The 21,478-nt window shown below is 40.0% G+C and overlaps 1 protein-coding gene across 2 annotated transcripts in view; it reads left to right on the top strand.

Annotated features, from left to right (window-relative positions):
* Positions 1-21,478, top strand: part of GABRA3 (gamma-aminobutyric acid type A receptor subunit alpha3) — a 513,254-nt gene that overhangs the window by 112,327 nt on the left and 379,449 nt on the right. For both annotated transcript variants that reach the window (XM_063432388.1, XM_063432389.1), the window contains exon 2: positions 2,553-2,667. In XM_063432388.1, the coding sequence (XP_063288458.1) occupies positions 2,579-2,667 (89 nt within the window). In that variant the 5' untranslated portion in view covers positions 2,553-2,578. The remainder of the gene's footprint in view (positions 1-2,552; positions 2,668-21,478) is intronic.

Genomic DNA, 21,478 nt, shown 5'->3' with positions numbered 1-21,478 from the left:
AAAGCCTTACCGCGAATATCAAAACCGGCTAGCAAGTATCTTCAACCCTTTTGTGTATCGAACCCGGACTGGAAACTGTTATCCCACTCTCTCCTCACCTCGACCACGGAATGTAAAGGACCTTCTCTTTACTGCTAAAAAACTCTCTCCTCCCCGGAGGAGAACTTAGGCAAACCTGGACTTCCTCCATTTAAAAGCTAAGTAATAATATCAACTGTATTGGATTCTGCCTGCTTTCAAGTCTGCTTACCTCTCACTCCAAACTAACTCTTACCTGCTGCAACCTACAAATCTTAATTGTTTGATTCCATGGACTGGTAAATTGCTTTCTGCTATACTGCATACCTATCATAAGCTGCTTACTCCGTTTAAACAAACCACCACTGAATTAAAGATACAGTACCTGTACTATTCTCTACTATCCTAGTCATTAATCTAAATCCTGAGTTATCTGCAGTTGTGTTCCACATATATTCATGTAAACATTACAGGTGGACAAGTGAGTGCTAGGGGATAGTCCTTAGACAGCGTATAGTGAGAACATCATTAGATGCATTTATGCCAAGCTCAGGGTGCTGTCTGCATATTATGCCCATTGTTGGCCAGCCTTACATGCATTCACACTAGACTAGAATTCCAATTCTTCAGGCAGACATTCCCACTTTGTGGACATGTTTGCCCCATTGGACGGTTCTGGTTATGTGATTAGCGTCAGTGGCCCATTGACTTTCTCGCTTTACTGGACACTGCTTTTAGGGGTTATGGATTTACTTGAAAGATGAAAGTGAGAGTTTAGCATAGGGTATGTATTTTCTTATAGCTATATCCTGCGAGTTTCCCTCCAGCATTACCTCTGCCAGATACATGACACTTGGGAGGTTTGTTTTTAGTGTTTTCTGTCTATAAGATTATGTAATTAGGTCCATCATAAATGTCAGCACCAGGCCCAATGGGCTCTTAATCTGGCCCTGGCTCGAGGTCAGAAGGGAAAATTCCTCATACACTTGCAGTTGCTGGTTTTAGGATTATTATTAAAATAAAAAATGTTAAAGACTTTATTTTTTTTTTTTAAGCAGGCACCCTATCCATGTATTATTGTTTAATATGTAGCATTTTTAACCGTGGGATGCTTATCACCTATCAAATTAGTGTAAAGGAACACTCTAAGCACCAGGGTCGGACTGGGACGACAATTCAGCCCGGGCAGTTAATGGCAGAGCAGCCCACTGCGATGCGTGGGGCCAAAAAGGGGGCGTATTAATTGTGTGTATATGCGTATATAGACTAGTGTGTGCATAGAGTGTGTGAATGCATTGGGGTGTGATGTATGTAAGGGATATAGTGTGTAGTGTGTAAGTGCAGGGTGTGTAGTGTGTGTTTATAGGGGGTATACAGTGTGTGAGTGCAGAGAGTGTAGAGTATGTTTAATGGTATAGAGTTTGCATACTGTGTGTATGTGAGTGAAGGATGCGTGGTGTGTGTACAAGGGTTATAGAGTGTGTGTAATGTGTTTGTGTGTAAGTGCCGAGAGGTGTAGTGTGTCAATAGGGGACAGGATGGCAGGCAGTGTAGTGGATTAATATGGGGTAAGATGGCAGGGGGTGTAGTGGGTTAATAGGGGGTAAGATGGCAGGGGGTGTAGTGGGTTAATAGGGGGTAAGATGGCAGGGGGTGCAGTGGGTTAATAAATGGCATGAAGCAGGGGGTGTAGTGGGTTAATAGTTGGTATGATGTCAGGGGGTGTAGTGGGTTAATAGTTGGTATGAAGCAGGGGGTATAGTGGGTTAATAGATGGTATGATGACAGGGGGTGTAGTGGGTTAATAAATGGTATGAAGCATGGTGTGTAATAGCAAGACATTCTAAAAGTAAGTAATGCAAGTTTAATGCAAAACACTCCAATTATTTTAAGAGTTGACAAAAATAGGTATAAGATCCAGATTAAAACGTAATCTCGACCTGAATATGGATATCTCAATGTGTTAATTGGCTGAAAATTCTGTGTTTATGTGTGAGTGTAATATGAATGAATGCATGCATGTTTTATTTTGCCAAATTAGGATTTCAGATAAACAAAGCAACAATAAATACAATTATCAATTAGCACGTGTCCAGTGTTTTTAGCTTCTTAATCAATGTAATCATTAAAACATATATAGTCCACTCCCCCTCCCTCTAATTACCTTGCCAGGGTACAGTGGAGCAGGCTGATGACGATCCCTGGTGGTCCAGCTGTCTGGTCATTTGGTCTGTACCTCCGCAGGGTACAGACCATGCTTCTCCCTCTCGCGAGTGCCTGTATTAGTGAGCGTTGTCGCGGGTTACCATGGCAACGCTTTGATTATATCAGAGCTTGCGAGAGGAAGACAGGCAGGCACGCACGGATTCACAAACCTTTCCCTTGGCCCGTGAAGGGACAGTGGTCCCTCTTAGGGTCGGTGCTGCTTGAGATATTCCGTTACAGGTCTAGTGTGTGCCAAATATCATTATTTAGCAAGTATAGATAGTAAATGTGATTTGTCATTTTTTTTTTTTTTTTTTTTACCTCCGCAGGTTTTGAAGATACTTTTCAGTTTGTTATGGCACGGGGACAGGAAGATATATCTCTGCTATCTGTGGTTGTGGTAGGATTTCTTCTGAGGATGTGTCTACTACCATCTGGCAAAGGGTGAGAGGAAACTGGGAAACAACGGTCTACTAATCATTTGGAATATTATGTATCAACTATTAACATAAAAAATGGTGGTACTTTCAGCAATAGAGATCGAACTTTAATATGAATATTGGCATATCTGAATAATGTATCGGAGGCCTCTGCTTATGCTATTAGAATAAAAAACACAAGAAGCTATTCTTCTGCTTCAAATCTCCTACCAGCATACATCAGTGTGCCTAGTTAATTACGTGCATTGTCTATGGCAGTGGACATGTTGAAAGTGATAAGTTGAACTTTTTGGCAGACTTTGAATTTTCTCATAGTTTTTACTTATACAGACATTTACCATTCTAGTTAAAACTAAAATTTATATGGCATACAAGGAAGAAGACAGTGGGAAATAAAACTATTCTATGAGGATTTGCAAGAAATTGGATGTTGTGGTTCGTGGTTTTGGATTAATTTGTTTGTGCAATTCAAAGAGTTTCACAATAACTACTGTGTTAAAGGGTTAGGAGAACCAAGATGGCTGACGACCATGTGCATCAAAGAGCATCAAGATGGCCACCACTCATGTGTCCTTGTGCACACTAAGAATAGACATAACCTAGTTATACTAATAATAGAGTTAATGAAAGCCCACATATATTTGCAAGCATTCAAAACCAACCCTTATACATTTAGATTATTAGCTGCATAAGGTATTTTGGCAGAGTTATATCCTAACATGTAAAGACCAAATTACAATCACTCAGAGTGCAGCAAAAGATGATGTTTAATAAAAAGATGTTAAAGAAAATATAACAAATATTAATAAACATGTTAAACATGCTAAACAGTTGTAATACTAACAATGTCAGGATTACTAGCTGATCCAGCACGTAGAATTGTGTCACACCTAGGACTAATAGGTAACGTCTTACCGGGCCTTAGAATGGCCGGACTTAACGTACCAGAGAATAGTCAGAATACTTGCCGAGGTCAGGAACACAGAAAGGGACACAACGATAAGGGAAAGCCAAAAGTTAAGGATACCAGAATACAGGGAAGTCAAATGAAGCCAATGTCAATAACCAGAAATAAACTATCAGGAACATACTCTCGGACAACCACTAAGGGAAACCACGACAGAGCAATGAGCTGAAGAATTAGATGAGCTTAAATACCCCTCCCGTAGATCCAATTAGCTGTATCCGGCCTTTGACCCCAGAACGTGCATGCTTGCGCGTCCTTTGCATGACATCACGCACACGCCGACGTCGTCCATGTAGATCCACAGCGTCCGGCGTCCATTAACATGCTGCAGGGGTCAGACATATCAATGCATGGCCGCTGAACGGCACTACCGCACATGTTGACAAGGCAATTGTTATCGATGTCGCAAGGCGAGGATGAATATGTTACACCAGACAATTATCCTTTGCAGTACGACTGCAGTTGAAATATATCAAAGGCTATCCAAGCAATTTAATCTAAACCCTAGCAAGCAATTTAATCTAAACTGTATAACAAAATTATACCGTTTTATACTTAATGTCCCAGGATCTTAGATGAAATGGAGATCAAGGTTTCTGGATAGATCAACCTACATGTCCCAGGATACAAAATTATATGGACCTAGAGCGCATACTTGCACCTTAGAAAAAATGAGTAAGGCTGCCTGTGCCCCTGTACTGCTACATCGCTGCTATCTCCAACGAACTCCAAAAAACAACTGTCAAACAACCACAAAACAGCTTCACAATAACCATAGTAACATGCCTATTCCCTACCCATTAACCTGCCTCCTGACTGTGAACTGGTTAAACTGGTTTGTTAATTAACCTTCTCAGTGCTTAAAACTGGCATTTATGCAGGGAATATCTGTTAAATTGTGAACTTATAACTATGAGTTATGGGCGTAAAATGGGCACCGTCTTTCTTCTTCACTGATGGTGACTTTGAAGGGAGTGTACATCTGGTCTTAATGTAATATGTTTGACCTCTATGGAACGAGCAGGGCTATATGGACATTATCTACTAGAAGGAGAATAGACTGGTTAAGAATCATCATTTAATAATACAGTTTTAATATTACCATGACCAACTTGAATAACCTCTTCTTTCTACTTCATTAGACCTTTGGACCCTACTTAATTAGTAGGCTGCCCTGATTGACACCTCTCCTGGACCTGTGTCAGCAGTTTTCCTACTTGTTTTAGTTCTAAACATAGATGAGCTCCATATTCATTCGTGTCCACACAAATTCATTCACTCTAACCCTCTATGGTTCACTCATCAGTGAGTATATAAGGTTACCCCTGTCTCTTCAGGCTGCCTCCTTTGGGAAAGACTAACTCTATTAGTCCCTCCCATCATCTAAGCAAAGGAATGGCATGTAATTAAAACATATATATTATTCTCCACTCATTTGGGGAGGCTACCTGTAATTGTCAACCTTAAACTAACAAAAGGATTGTCATTATTTACATGTAAACCTTTCATATAGAGATGCTCTGGTGGTCAGTTATCTAAAATCAAGAGTCTGTGTAAAAGCTCTATTCCACCCCCTCTATGATATACTTGGGGATAGTGTTTGAATATGTCCTTTGAAAAGCCCATTTCAATCAACCCAGAGGTTTGGGGATGATATGGGATAGTCCTGTTCCCATGGTTGGTCTGACCCATAAAGTGAGTACCAGTGTCAGGTTTTTCCAATTGGCATGCTGTATATAGTAATATAATAATGCTTTGAGGTCTCTCTATCATCATTAATACAATACATCTTTACTTAACTATAGTAAGACTTCATAGGTTTAACCTTTAATTCATTGTATGTTCCCCTGTTTCTTCCTTCCCACCCCCTACCCCGTTCCTAGATTAATTATCCCTACTATAACCCTTTTAGTCTTACTTTCTTATCTGACTTTTCCCTATCTTTATTTGGAGAGAGAGATCCCTTTCGTCTTTGATTGAACTACTATCGTCATCAATTTTTTGTCTTTTTACGCCCTCTTTAGTAATTGATTTTTTTTGGTCGGACATGGAAGGCGGGCGTATGGGGAAAACCACTTGCCACTTCATTACATAACATAGGAATAGTCTCTGTCCCCCTCCTTGTTTCATTCCATTTACCTGGATGAGAGACCTATTGAGATCTAAAATCCAGAGGATAAATTATCTACCCCTGTGCTGTCTCTCTCTATTGAATACCATTTTTCCTTTTCTGTGGATGTATTCTGTGATAACATTATATGAAACAGTCTACTGGCCTGATAACATTGATGGATTTCTGGGCAAGGAAACCTCAATCTTGTCTTATCCTGGTTAAATGTTTTATTTTTACTCTTGTTTTTTTTTTTCATCCCAGACAAATTTTAAAAAGAGGCATGTAACATTAGCAACCAATTTTCGGGACAGTTAATACTTATTGGAAAAACGGGGGTGTTAGTTAATGAAGACCAGGAAAAGGAAGGAATTTTTAATAACTATTTCTCCTCCGTATATATTAAGGAAGAACCTATGGTAATAGATGTGCAAATGATTGCTACTAAAAACTTGTAGAATAATTGTAATTGGTTAACTCAAGACAAGGTGCTGCAGCAACTAAAGAAAGTTAATACAAACAAAGCTCCAGGGCCTGATGGTATCCATCCATGAGTACTTAAGGAACTAAGTGTTGAAATAAGTGAACCTCTGTTTTTAATCTTTAAAGATTATTTTCTTTCAGGAAGTGTTCCGGAGGTTTGGAGTAAAGGCAGATGTGGTTCCTATATTCAAAAAGGAAACTGTAGACCTGTGAGCTTAACTTCTGTGGCTGGTAAAATATTTGAAAGGTTATTAAGGGATAATATTCAAGAATTCATTGAGAAGAACATGGTTATCAGCAAAAATCTGCACGGTTTTATGAAGCACAGGTCATGTCAAATTAACTTGATTGCGTTCTACGAAGAAGTAAGTAGAAGTATAGATCAGGGTGTTGCAGTGGATCTGATCTATTTGTATTTTGCCAAGGCATTTGATACAGTTCCACACAATAGATTCGTGTTCAAACTCAAATAAATCGGTCTAGATGAAAATGCTTGTTCTTGGGTAGAAACAGAAAAAGAGTACAAAGTCATTAATGGTAAATTTTCAAGCTGGACAGAGGTGGCAAGTGATGTCCCTCAGGGGTCTGTTCTGGGACCCCTTCTATTTAACATGTTTATAAATGATCTTGAAGACCGCATTGAAAGTCATGTTTCAGTGTTTGCAGATGACACAAAACTTTGTAAAATAATACAATGTGAGTAAGATATTACTTTGCTGCAGAGGGATTGCTTTTGCTGCAAAAGGGCATTCATTCTCGGGACGAGAATATCATTTTGCCTCTTTATAAATCACTAGTAAGACCACATGTTGAATATGCTGTGCAATTTTGCTGTTCTAAAGAAGGATATTATGGCACTAGAAAAAGTGCAGAGGCGGGCTACAAAATTAATAAAAGGAATGGAACATATCAGCTATGAAGAAAGGTTAACAAATTTAAACCTATTTAGTTTAGAAAAACGTTTCCTGAGAGGGGATATGATAACATTATACAAATATATCCGGGGCCAATACAAACCATTGTGTGGAAATCTATTCACAAACCGGACTTTACATAGGACACGAGGCTATGCGTTTAGACTGGAAGAAAGAAGATTTCGTCTAAGGCAAAGGAAAGGTTTTTTTTACTGTAAGAACAATAAGGATGTGGAATTCTCTGCCTGAAGAAGTGGTTTTATCAGAATCCATACAGATGTTCAAACAGCTACTAGATGCATACTTGCAAAAACAGAATATTCAAGGATAGAATCTTTCAATGTAGGGTAATAACTGCTTGATCCAAGGATAAATGTGACTGCCATTCTGGGGTCAAGAAGAAATTTTTTCCTAGCTTGTTGCAAAATTGTGCTTCAAACTGGGTTTTTTTGCCTTCTTTTGGATCAACAGCAAAAGAAACAAATGTGAGGAAGGCTGAACTTGATGGACGCAAGTCTCTTTTCAGCTATGTAACTGTCAGGATCGGGACAGGGATCCAACACGCAGGGTACAAAGAGTGGAAAGGTACGTATACCGGGCCTTAGAATGGCCGGACTAACGTACCGAGAGTAATAGAGAATAGTCAGAGACAAGCCGAGGTCGAGGGAACGAGAAGACAGATAAGCGAGAGACAAGCCGGGTCAAGGGATAACAGAGAAGCAGGGTAGTACAACAAGCCGAGTCAAAACCAAATGAGCAAACTAGAATACCAGAGCACTGAGTGACTAGACAAGCTAGAACCACGACAGGGCAATGAGCTGAAGTGAGAAGTAAGCTTAAATACCCTGGCTCCGGATGGTAGATACGCCTCTGACAAGTACCGATTGGATATCGGACACTTGAGTGACAGGTCGCTCGTGATAGCGTCATGACGTCACGTATTGAGCGTCCTGCTAGAAAAGGACGTGGATTCCTCGCGGTCGGTGTTTAAGTGACTGGATGAACTGCGAGGAACGAAGGAAACAGCTCGTTTGGAGGGATAAACTACTAAGTCTCTACCTCTTTTAGAGGTAGAGGCCTCAGGTACCCTGACAGTACCCCCCCTCTCAGATACGCCCACCGGGCGGAAGGAACCGGGACGAGATGGGAAGCGGAGGTGAAATGCTCTGCGAAGGCGAGAAGCATGAACGTCCTCCTGAGGTACCCAACTCCTCTCCTCAGGACCATATCCCCTCCAGTTGACCAGATATTGCAATTTTCCCCTTGAAATTCTGGAATCAATGATGGAGCTGACCTCGTACTCCTCCCGACCCTCCACCTGAACAGGACGAGGTGAGGAAACCTTAGAGGAGAATTTGTTGCAAATGAGAGGTTTCAACAAGGAGACATGAAAAGAGTTAGGAATGCGTAAGGCAGGTGGCAGAGCAAGGCGATACGCAACCGGGTTGATACGAGTGAGAACCCTGTAAGGACCTATGTAGCGAGGAGCAAATTTCATAGATGGAACTTTTAGGCGAATATTCTTAGTGCTCAGCCACACCCTATCCCCAGGAACAAAGTCCGGAGCCGCTCTTCTATGCTTGTCAGCGTGTTTCTTGAACAACGAGGAACTATGTAACAGAATTTGCCGAGTCTGATCCCATAATTTCTTCAGGTTGGCGACATGATCATCAACCGACGGTATCCCCTGAGAAGAGGAAACCGAAGGAAAAATTGAAGGATGAAAGCCATAGTTCATGAAGAAAGGGCTAGAGCGAGTTGAATCACAAACAAGGTTATTGTGTGCGAACTCCGCCCAAGGAATCAGACCGACCCAATCGTCCTGGTGTTCGGAAACAAAGCAACGTAGATACTGTTCGATCTTTTGATTGGTACGTTCAGCAGCTCCGTTAGACTGAGGGTGATAGGCAGAGGAGAAGTTCAATTTGATACCCATTTGAGAACAAAAGGATCTCCAGAAACGTGAGACAAATTGAGAACCTCTATCAGAAACAATCTCCGAAGGAACCCCATGTAGGCGAAAAACCTCTCTCGCAAAAATCTCCGCCAATTCAGGAGAAGTCGGAAGTTTAGGTAATGGCACGAAATGGGCCATTTTAGTAAATCTATCCACCACCGTGAGAATAACAGTCTGTCTCTTGGAAGCAGGCAAATCAACGATAAAGTCTATGGACAAACAGGACCAAGGTTTCTCAGGAATGTCCAAGGGGTGTAACAGACCAGATGGAGATGCATGAGGTTGTTTAGTCTTGGCACAAGTCTCACAAGCTGCGACGAACTCCTCAATATCTTTTCGTAGTGAAGGCCACCAGAAATCCTTGGATATCAGAGAGTATGTCTTGCGAATACCAGGATGACCAGCTACTTTACTTTCGTGAAAACATTGTAAGAGCTCCAGTTGGAGTTCAGGGGGAACAAAGTTTCTTCCCTCAGGAGTGTTTCCGGGAGCTAGATGTTGTGACTTCAAGATCTGGTCAAGTAGCGGAGAATGAATTTTGAGACTGGTATTAGCAATAATATTGCATTTGGGTACAATGGAGGACAAAAGTGGTTCAACTGAAGCAGAAGGCTCATATTGGCGAGATAGCGCATCGGCTTTAGAATTCTTTGACCCAGGTCTGTAAGTCAGAACGTAATTGAAATGGGTAAGAAACAACGACCAACGAGCCTGCCTGGAGGACAAACGCTTGGCCTCTCCGATATAAGACAAATTTTTGTGGTCTGTTAGAATGGTAACAGGATGTAATGTACCTTCCAATAAATGTCTCCACTCTTTCAAAGCCTTGATAACCGCTAGTAATTCTCTGTCACCAATGTCATATCTGCTTTCAGTACCGGTCAATTTTTTAGAGAAAAATCCACATGGATGTAATGGTTTATCAACACCCAACCTTTGAGATAGGACAGCACCTAAACCAGTCTCTGATGCGTCTACCTCAAGTAGAAAAGGCAGGGAAGTGTCGGGGTGAACTAAAATTGGAGCGGAAGCGAAAAGCTCCTTGAGAGTTTTGAACGCAAGAAGAGCTTCAGTAGTCCAATTCTTAGTATCAGCCCCCTGTTTGGTCATATTAGTGATAGGTGCGATAATGGAAGAATAGCCCTTAATAAAGCGCCTATAATAATTAGAAAAACCAATAAATCTCTGTACGGCTTTAAGACCTTTGGGTAAAGGCCACTCTAGAATGGATTGGAGCTTATCCGGATCCATCTTAAATCCCTCCCCAGAGATCACATAGCCGAGAAAGGTTACCTGGGTTTGATCAAAGCTACATTTCTCCAACTTGCAGTACAAGCCATGCTGGAGAAGCTTGTGCAAAACCCTCCTGACTTGCTTGTGATGAGTCTCAATCTCACTAGAATGAATGAGTATATCATCTAGGTATACAATGACGCAATCTTGCTGAAATTCCCTAAGAACCTCATTTATCAGATCCTGGAATACAGCTGGTGCATTGCATAACCCAAAAGGCATAACAGTATATTCATAGTGGCCATATCGAGTATTGAATGCCGTCATCCACTCATGTCCCTGCTGGATTCTCACCAAGTTATATGCCCCTCTGAGGTCTAACTTGGTGAAAATTGTAGAGCCCTTCAAACGATCGAAGAGTTCGGTGATCAAGGGAATCGGGTAGGCATTTTTAATGGTTATCTTATTTAGGCCTCGATAATCAATACAAGGTCTCAAAGAACCATCCTTCTTTTTAACAAAAAAAAATCCAGCCCCGGCAGGAGAGGAGGACCTCCTAATGAATCCCTTGTCTAAATTTTCGTGAATATACTCCTCTAGAACTGAGTTCTCTTTCGTAGATAACGGGTATACATGACCTCTGGGTGGCATGGTACCAGGGAGTAGGTTAATTTTGCAATCAAAGGACCTGTGTGGGGGTAAGGTATCGGCTTTCTTTTTGTCAAATACAGCCTTTAAATCTAGATACTGAGACGGAATTTGTGTCTCTGTAGGATTGTCAGAGTTAGCCGATGTGTTGGTTAAGCCGAGAGGTGAGACCTTCCGCAAGCATTTTTCTTGACAATTCTGTCCCCACGAAACTATCTCCCCTGACTCCCAATTAATAATAGGGTTATGTCTCCTCAACCAGGAGTACCCCAGGACTACGGGAATAGACGGAGAAGAAATGAGCAGTAAGGATATGTCCTCTCTATGTAGGATGCCAACAGTTAAGTTAATCGGTATGGTCTCATGGAAAATAACAGGCTCAAGTAACGGTCTACCATCGATGGCCTCAACAGCCAGTGGTGTCTCCTTTAACTGGGATGGAATAGCATGCTTGGCAGCAAAACCCTGATCTATAAAGCTCTCAGCAGCTCCAGAATCGATTAGTGCCATAGTCTTAACTACTCCCTTTTCCCACTTTAAAGAAACGGGTAACAGAAGTCTGAGCTCTTTGTAGTTGTGAATAGAGGACAAAGTAGAAACACCCAAGGCCTGTCCTCTAGAGAAACTTAGGTGCGAGCGTTTCCCGAACGATTAGGACAATTTAGGCGTAAATGACCTCTGACTCCACAATACATACATAAACCCTCCCTTCTCCTGTACTGTCTCTCCCTCTCTGTGAGATGAGTACTGCCTATCTGCATAGGTTCAGAAATACGTAAGTCCTCGAACTCAGAATTTTGAAAGGTAGGCGCTAGTTTAAAGGAGGGTCTACGGGTCCTATCTCGAGTGTTCTGCCTCTCTCTTAGGCGTTCATCAATACGAGATATAAAAGAAATTAAATCCTCCAAATTTTCAGGGAGTTCTCTAGTAGCGACCTCGTCAAGAATTACATCTGATAACCCATTCAGAAACACATCTATATAAGCCTGTTCGTTCCACTTAACTTCTGACGCCAAGGACCTGAACTCTAGTGCATAATCCACAAGTGTTCGATTGTCCTGTCTAAGGCGCAACAGTAATCTAGCTGCATTGACCTTTCTACCAGGAGGGTCAAAAGTTCTTCTAAACGCAGCTACAAAGGCATTATAATTATAGACTAGTGGATTATCATTTTCCCATAAAGGATTGGCCCATCTCAGAGCTTTCTCAATGAGTAAAGTAATAACAAATCCAACCTTCGCTCTATCTGTAGGATAAGAGCGGGGTTGTAATTCGAAATGGATGCTAATCTGGTTCAGAAAGCCACGACACTTCTCCGGTGACCCGCCATAACGTACTGGTGGGGTAATACGGGAAGAAGCACCTACAGTGGCTACCTCTAGACCTGAGACTGCAGGAGAAATAGAAGGAGTACGTGTCTCCTCAGGTGGATTACTAGCACGAGACAAAAGTGCCTGTAGTGCCAAAGCCATCTGATCCATCCTATGCTCCATGGCGTCAAACCTGGGATCCGAAGAACCAAGCTGACTGTTTGTACCTGCAGGATCCATTGGCCCTGTCGTAATGTCAGGATCGGGACAGGGATCCAACACGCAGGGTACAAAGAGTGGAAAGGTACGTATACCGGGCCTTAGAATGGCCGGACTAACGTACCGAGAGTAATAGAGAATAGTCAGAGACAAGCCGAGGTCGAGGGAACGAGAAGACAGATAAGCGAGAGACAAGCCGGGTCAAGGGATAACAGAGAAGCAGGGTAGTACAACAAGCCGAGTCAAAACCAAATGAGCAAACTAGAATACCAGAGCACTGAGTGACTAGACAAGCTAGAACCACGACAGGGCAATGAGCTGAAGTGAGAAGTAAGCTTAAATACCCTGGCTCCGGATGGTAGATACGCCTCTGACAAGTACCGATTGGATATCGGACACTTGAGTGACAGGTCGCTCGTGATAGCGTCATGACGTCACGTATTGAGCGTCCTGCTAGAAAAGGACGTGGATTCCTCGCGGTCGGTGTTTAAGTGACTGGATGAACCGCGAGGAACGAAGGAAACAGCTCGTTTGGAGGGATAAACTACTAAGTCTCTACCTCTTTTAGAGGTAGAGGCCTCAGGTACCCTGACAGTAACTATGTAAGAGGGATCATTCTCCATAAATAGAGCCATTTTGGTAAGATATAAGCCCTTAGTATATTGATTCTGCCTGACCACGAGAATCCTTGTTTTAATAAGGGTAAGAAATTAGGAGGGGGGAGCGAGATGACGTAGACGTGCACGTACGCATGTCACGGCTCGTGGGCATTTTCCTGGCCGGGGGAGATGATGTGGAGTAGCAAGGGGAAACGAGAGTCAGTCCAAGGTTGACGAGATGACGGGCTTAGTATGGAAACCCCAAAGCGGCTGAAATTCAACTGCATGAGGAGAGAAGAACTGTAAAGGTTTGGAAAAAAATATAAGATGGCGGAAAGCTGGAATTTGGAGTGCAGCATAATTTAAACATGTCTAATACTGTCTAAAAAAAAAATTAAGAAGCTGAGAGCACAGAGAGCCAAGGAAGCTCCCTGAGGAAAAGGGCAGCGACAGGAGACAGATAAGTATACAAATCTTACTTTAAATGAAATTGCTCAAATTTAAAGTTTGAAATAGGAAGTACTTAAAAAGAGAAATTGAAGCTTAGTACTTCCGATACTGATGAGATTTGCTTCTTTTTTATTTTTCAATTAAAGTAGCCAGAGGTAATTCTATGCAATTGCCATGAGCTGGCGTGAGGAACTGGGCAGAACGAGTTAATGTATACAAACAAAAAAGTGCACACTCCTCCAGAAAGGTGAGATCAGGCTCTACACCTAGGTGAAGGATTCCCTTAACCTTCACAAATCACAGACAAAAAGATAGAAAAGAAATTTAGCACTGAAATACCTGTACAAATGTATAAGCGATGGATATGGATAACACTGTATTATAGCCTGCAAATGACAGACAACCAAATCATAGTGCAGACATATGTAATATAAAAAAGTAATAGAGTAAAACACACATATGAATTGTGAACTCACAAATATAGAGCCAAGAGGTCACCTGGCTCTACTGGTGTACGCCTCGGGATCTTTAAAAGGGGATCTACTATCCTTTTCTTGTATCCTCCTGGTGTCTTCCACTCCCAATAGTTGAATAAAGATGCAAATGGGAAGGTATCCAATAAATCAGGAAGACATTTATTCAATAAAATAAAATAAAAAATAACATTGAAAAATAATAGCTAAGATTCAATTGAATCAACATAGCATAACAAAAAGTCCTTCAAACCAAAACGCGTTTCGCCAGGAGCTGGCTTCCTCAGTTGGTGTGGATTTTCAAATGGGACTTTTCCTGCTTTTATGTGTTTGTAAATTGCTTGATTGCATCTGTGTGGACGGACGTCTAATCCATGAGACGTACACATCGTTGGTGCGTCCATGTCGGCATCCGTGGACCCGGAAATCCTGTTCGTGGAACGCACATGTGACCGGTCCGTGAGGCGCACACGTGACCGGATGACGTGTGCGTTTACATATAGCTTACTGCTCGTCTTCCTATTTGTTCTTTGTGGAACGCATATCTGCGTTCCACTTGGCCCATTAAAATAAATATTCACATAATAAGTCCATAATAAGTCCAATCTCGCATTTATGGATCATACAGAAAAAGTGGAGGAGGGAAAACAAGGGAGAGAGGGCATGAGAACTGGTAGCATATAAACATTAAAATATATCATATGACTAGTAAAAAACTAAAAAAACTCCAAGTTAAAATACTTAATATGACAATTAATAAGATAAAACCTAATAACAAGAGGGGACTAATTAATACAAATAGTAAAATAAGGGAGGACATCCACAGTATAAATAAAAAAGTGATAAATATAAAGTGTAAATAGTGAGGAATCTTACCCATTATAAATAAATACACTTAAAAGTAATGCATAGGGGAAATGGGGAGTCTCGATAGTAAGGTGGAGATGTACTAAATAAAAAAGAAATATTTATAAAAATGACATAACTCAAAATCCAAATTTAATCCAAACGGAACTAAAGTATTAAAATTATAAATAAATGACATTTCTTCCTTCCCAATTTGTTGAAGAAAATCTCCACCTCTCCATTTCCTCTTGATTAACTTCAGGGCGCAAAATGTGAGTCCCTGTGGATTTTGACTGTGGTATTGTTTAAAATGCTGGGGGACACTGTGTGTTTCTATGCCCTTCTTGATGTTCCTTATATGTTCAGAAACCCTGATATGTAAACACCTAATTGTTCTCCCTATATACATTTTATTACAGGGGCATATTAAGAGGTAGAAAATGTTTTTAGAAAAGCAGGTTAGCTGATCTCTTATAGCATATTCTTTGTTACTAATTTCTTTGGTGTTTTTTATATTTCTTTTTTTACTATTAGTTTCCCTGCATGCTAGGCATGTCCCGCATCCATAAAATCCTTTGCTTTTTGTTAAGAAGTTTTCATTTTTATTGGAGGGGTCTTTTAGAACGCTATTAACCAAAAAACGTTTAATGTTTTTACATCCCCTATGCACTATTTGAGGTTTTGGTGGTAAAATTTCCTTAAGAATTGGATCATCTTGTAACAGATGCCAATATTTATTGATGGCATATCTTACTTTTTTATTCTTCACTGAAAAATCACAGACAAACGGGATCTTAAATTTATTCCTTCCTACATCTTGTGTTTTCATTTTATTGTATGAGAGTAGATCACTTCTTTTCAAACTTTTAATCTCCTCAATGCTTGTTTGTAAACTATTTAATGAGCTAAGGATTAATAGCGATTAGTAAGAAGAGATTTTAACAGATTTATCCCCCAGTGCTCTAAAAATAGGAGTATAAGGGGTTGAATAAAGGCATATAAAAGGCATACAAAGGCAGATATATAAGAAATACACAATGGAATTGGAAATTGCCAAATATCGCCTCAAAGAAAAATCAAGATAACAAACAAGGTCAAAAAAACAAACCAAGAAATAAGCATAGAGAGAAGAGCCTCAGGTTTTTTTTCCCCCCGCAATTAAATAAGGAAACCAATCCCAAATTAATTCATGAAGAGTCACTACCAATACTTGATACTAAAGAAGCTGATGCAGACAAAACCGCATCAGATAATTCATGGAACGAAAACGTATCTATCCCTGCGGAATATCTGGCTAAATGTTTAGAGGTCCAATTGGGAAAGATAAAGGAAGAAATAAATTTGCAGTCAATGGAAATTAAAAAAGATATTCAAAAAATAGGCAGAAGACTCGAAGAGTTAGAAGACAAAACAGATTAAATTATCCAACAACAAAAAAACAACACTGATAAAATAAGTATCTTGGAGATAAAAATGGAAAATCTAAAGGAGAAGATCGGAGAGCCAGAAGATAGATCTAGAATAAATAATCTTAGCATCAGGGGAATTCCTAAAAGTATTCTATAGACAAAATTAGAAGGGTACTGCGAGGAACTCTGCAAGTTTCTAGGGATCAATATAGATAATGTAAAAAATATCATAGAAAGATGTCATAGAGCAATCAAGCCTAGTAATGTTGCAGAGCAGTCCCCAAGGGATGTAATTATTTGTCTACAATCATTTCGGGCTAAGACTCAAATTATGAAGACTATTTTAAGTAAGGATCTAAAGGACTCAGCATACCAGCAAATTAAGATCTTTCAAGACCTCTCATTCTAGACGAGAATTCAAAGAAAATCATTCGCCACACAGACAGCGATACTCAGGAAGAATGAAATTAAATGAATGAAATTAAATATGCATGGGGGTTCCATGCGTAAATCTAATATATGACAACCAAACACTGACTTTTCAAAAACCGCAGTTACTAAAACAATGGATGCAAGAAAAGAACGTAACATAAGATAAGAGAGGAATATGGTTTATGGATAATATATTTATATATATATATATATATATATATATATATATATATATCTATATATATATATATATATATCTATATATATATATATATATATATATATATATTATTTTTTTTGTTCCCCTCTCTTTGCACATTGAACATTTTGTGCTCCAGGAAAGCAATTGGTTCATGAGTTTATTACTCTTTTGGTGTTCGATAGAAAAATTACACCAAAGAATCAACACAGGGGGTTATATATAAAAGAAAATGTATTTATAGTTAAGTATAAATTCTGCTCTGCTCATTTTCTTGCAGATATATTAGTATCTCCCGACTAAGGAGAATACTCTAGCTCACAACTTTTCTAATTTTGTGAGTTTAGAGAGGGGGGTATATACACAACACTTGAAAGAGATTAACTGTCATTATTTAGTCTTCCTTCCCTGTAGATATGGGATATCCAGGGGCGGAGGAGTGTAGGAGGGTGTCATGCCTTAATTATGATATCCTCTTACTTCCTGGTTCCACGGAGCTTAGCCACACCTCTTTATGACACGGTCTCCCTATTTAATCTGACCGCACCAGCTGATCGACGCTGGATTATTGAACTACGTTCCATACTCACGAACCGGCTGCAACATCGTTGTGAAAGCCCTCTGTTACCGGACCGGACTGGAAGATTTCAAGTTCCCTTCACCTTTTCTCATCCACGACTAAAGCTGAACTCTCTCCATTCAGGATAAACCGCCTCTGAGGAGATCTCGGGAACCAGTGTTCTATGTGCCGGAAGCTAAGTAAAACCTCTGTGATAAGCGTTGCATCTCAAAGCTGTTATTTCCTGTATCCAAAGTCCTTCGTTAAAACAAACCCATTACAGCTAACTTCAACTCATACTTTGTCTCAGTTAGCTGCATCTGTCTTGCTTCAGTTAAAGTCTATGGAACAGCTATTGTAACTTCTTTCACCTAATTCATTAATACTACTAAAGGACTCTTTCTGATTCAGTGTCTGCTAATTGCTATCGTTTACTACTTAAAGCTACAGTGCCTATAATTGTGGACTTCAGTTATCGTTTACTACTTAAAGCTACAGTGCCTATAATTGTGGACTTCAGTTATCGTTTACTACTTAAAGCTACAGTGCCTATAATTGTGGACTTCAGTTATCGTTTACTACTTAAAGCTACAGTGCCTATAATTGTGTACTTCAGTTATCATTTATTACTTAAAGCTACAGTACCTGTAAATTGGAATTAAAGTCAATACCTTTTACTTTTTATAATAAATATTCAAACTATAAGAAATCTGCAGTTGTGTTCCTTCATAACAAATGTTTAGACGTGACAGAATAATCCAGCCATTGTAATGGATCCAGCAGATTTCGATTCTACTATAACTACGCTGAATCAAAGAGTTGATACACTAGCCCAAGGTGTGCAAGACCTGCAAGTTACTAACGAAAGAATTCTCACTTATGTCAGAGATCTACAAACTCATACTCCTCATACTATTCTGCACTCGGCTAGTGATCCTGCTGTATGTAACCCAGAAAAGTTCTCTGGAGATCGTTCAAAATACAGGGAGTTCCTCAACACCTGCAAATTATTAATTGCTTTGAAACCCAGATCTTATCCTACAGAAAGAACTAAAGTGTGTTCGGTTATTTCCTTTCTAAGAGGTGAACCTATGTCATGGGCCCATTCCTTTCTGGAAAACGACGACCCCATCTTAGACTCACTGGATGAATTTTTTGAAGCCATGTCTCTTCTCTATGAAGATCCTAACAAACAAGCTACAGCTGATTTAACAATCAGAACTCTACAACAAAGAAATAGACCCGTTGAAGATTACATTGCTGAATTTAAAAGATGGGCTGTAGAAACGCAATGGAATGACATCACATTGCGCAACCAATTTCGAATTGGTTTATCTGAAGCTGTAAAAGATGAACTATCTAGAACAGAACTCCCTACTACTTTGAACGCTCTAATTCACTTATCAATCAACATTGACAGAAGATTAAGAGAAAGAAAGGCCGAAAAAGCCCTTTTTCATTCTAAAGACCGTAAACCTTTTACTCCCTCAAAAGCTCCAGAAAAGACTTCCTTACCAAGTGAACCTATGGAAATAGGGGTAATAAGAAGTCCTCTCACTCCTGCAGAGAAGAACCGAAGACGTCAATTAAACCTATGCATGTATTGTGCCTCTCAAGATCATCTGGTCTCTGATTGTCCCTTATTAAAACGGACAAGGGCCGGTAGACAAGCCTATACCTCTGCGATCTTCAGTGCACTCCCCTCAACACCGACCACGCCGTTCACACCTATATCCCTTGTAATACAGTGGGATAAGGTGAGAATTGTGACTGAAGCTCTCATCGATTCTGGTGCACATGGAGTATTCATCGATTCAACCTTTGTAACAAAGAATAAAATTCCTTGTGTTCAAAAAGCCATTTCTGTTCCTATTAAAGTGATTGACGGCTCCTTTATCTCCTCGGGACCGATTCTTCATGAAACCATCCCTCTAAAGGTAACCACTAATCATATTCATACTGAATTTCTAGTATTTGATGTTATTCCATCACCTCTCTATCCCGTTATAATAGGGATCAACTGGTTAAGGAACCACAACCCTCAAATTTCTTGGTCTCCTTTCTCTCTCACCTTTAACTCACATTATTGTAAAGAAACATGTTTACAGCAAATTCCTATTCTTCAGATCTCCAAAGAACCAACCATACCTTCTTGTTATTCAGACTTTTCAGATGTCTTCAGTAAAAAAGAAGCTGAAACGCTCCCACCTCATCGTTCCTACGATTGTCCTATAGACCTGGTGCCCCAGTACCATTTGGCACATCTACCCTCTCTCTGAGGCTGAATTGCAAATTCTCAAAGAATATCTAGATGAAAATCTACGGAAAGGGTTCATTAGACCCTCTAGTTCACCTGCTGCCTCAAGTATGTTTTTTGTAAGAAACAAAGACCAGACTATACGTCCTATCATTGATTACAGAGCTTTAAACAAAATTACAGTTAAAAATCGTTATCCTCTTCCCCTCATCAATGAACTGGTTGAACGATTGAAAACTGCTACCATCTACACTAAGCTTGACCTTCGCGGGGCATATAATCTCATCAGGATAAAGGCTAATGATGAATGGAAAACTGCTTTCCGAACAAGATATGGCCTCTTCGAATATCTGGTGATGCCTTTTGGCCTCTGCAACGCCCCTGCAACTTTTCAACATTTCATAAATGATATCTTTAGAGACCTATTGGACGTCTGTGTCATCATTTATTTAGATGATATTCTCATATACTCCAACACTCCTGAGGAACATAGAAAACATGTCAGATGGGTGTTATCAAGACTCAGAACTCACAAATTATTCGCTAAACCCGAAAAATGTATTTTTCACGTCAAAGAAATAACCTTCTTAGGTTATGTCATCTCCCCTCATTCAATAGGTATGGATAATTCAAAAGTCGATTGTATCATCAACTGGCCTGTTCCCTCTACAGTAAAAGAATTACAGCGATTTCTAGGGTTCGCCAACTTCTACAGAAAATTTATTAAAAACTACTCTGAGATAGCTCACCCACTCAATCAACTTAACAGTAAAAAACATCCCTTCAATTGGAACGAGAAGGCTCAAACTGCCTTCACTGAATTAAAGAGAAAGTTTACAACAGCTCCTATTCTTCAACTTCCAAATCCTTCATATCTTTATGTCCTTGAAACGGATGCTTCGGAAATTGCAATTGGAGCTGTCCTTTCTCAACACAAAACTCCTCAAGAACCTCTTCATCCTGTCGCCTTCTTCTCACGATCATTATCTCCTGCCGAAAAGAATTATCCTACAGGAGAAAAAGAATTATTAAGTATCAAAGTGGCTTTAGAAACCTGGAGACACCTTCTTGAAGGCGCTCAGAACTCTTTAATCATTTATACTGACCATAAAAATCTCGAATATCTTCACTCCAATAAAACACTGTCTGCTCGACAAGTAAGATGGAATCTCTTTTTTTCCCGGTTCAACTTTCAAATCGTCTTTAGACCTGGGTCTAGAAACAAAAAGGCTGATGCCCTTTCCAGGATCCATAAAGACACTAAAATTGAGCCTCCTTCGCCTAAAGTCATTGGAATCTTATCTTCTCTTATTGATGACATTAAAGATCTCAGTGAAGATGCTCTCGAACTTCCTAAATCAATTAAATTAGCCAAGAAAAACGGTCTCTACTATTTCAAAGACCGGATTTACGTACCTCCCTCTTTCAGAATTAAAGTACTCGAATTTATTCATGATTCTCCTCTGGCAGGTCATCCAGGTATAAAAAAGACCCTTGAATTGTCTAAAAGATACTATTGGTGGCCTCGTCAAGACCAAACTATTGAATCTTATGTCAAATCTTGTTCTGTATGCCAAAGATCAAAACATGTCCATCATCAACCATTTGGTCAATTATTGCATTTACCAATTCCTGAACGACCTTGGCAATCCATTTCTATGGATTTCTTGGTAGAATTACCTCCTTCTCATCATCATACTACCATTTTAGTGGTAGTAGACCGCTTCACGAAAATGTCTCATTTCATTCC

The sequence above is a fragment of the Pelobates fuscus genome, chromosome 9 (genome assembly GCF_036172605.1).
Source record: "Pelobates fuscus isolate aPelFus1 chromosome 9, aPelFus1.pri, whole genome shotgun sequence".
Lineage (NCBI taxonomy): Eukaryota > Metazoa > Chordata > Amphibia > Anura > Pelobatidae > Pelobates > Pelobates fuscus.
Note: the sequence above shows the minus strand (reverse complement) of the source record. Positions and strands in the feature narration are given on the sequence as shown.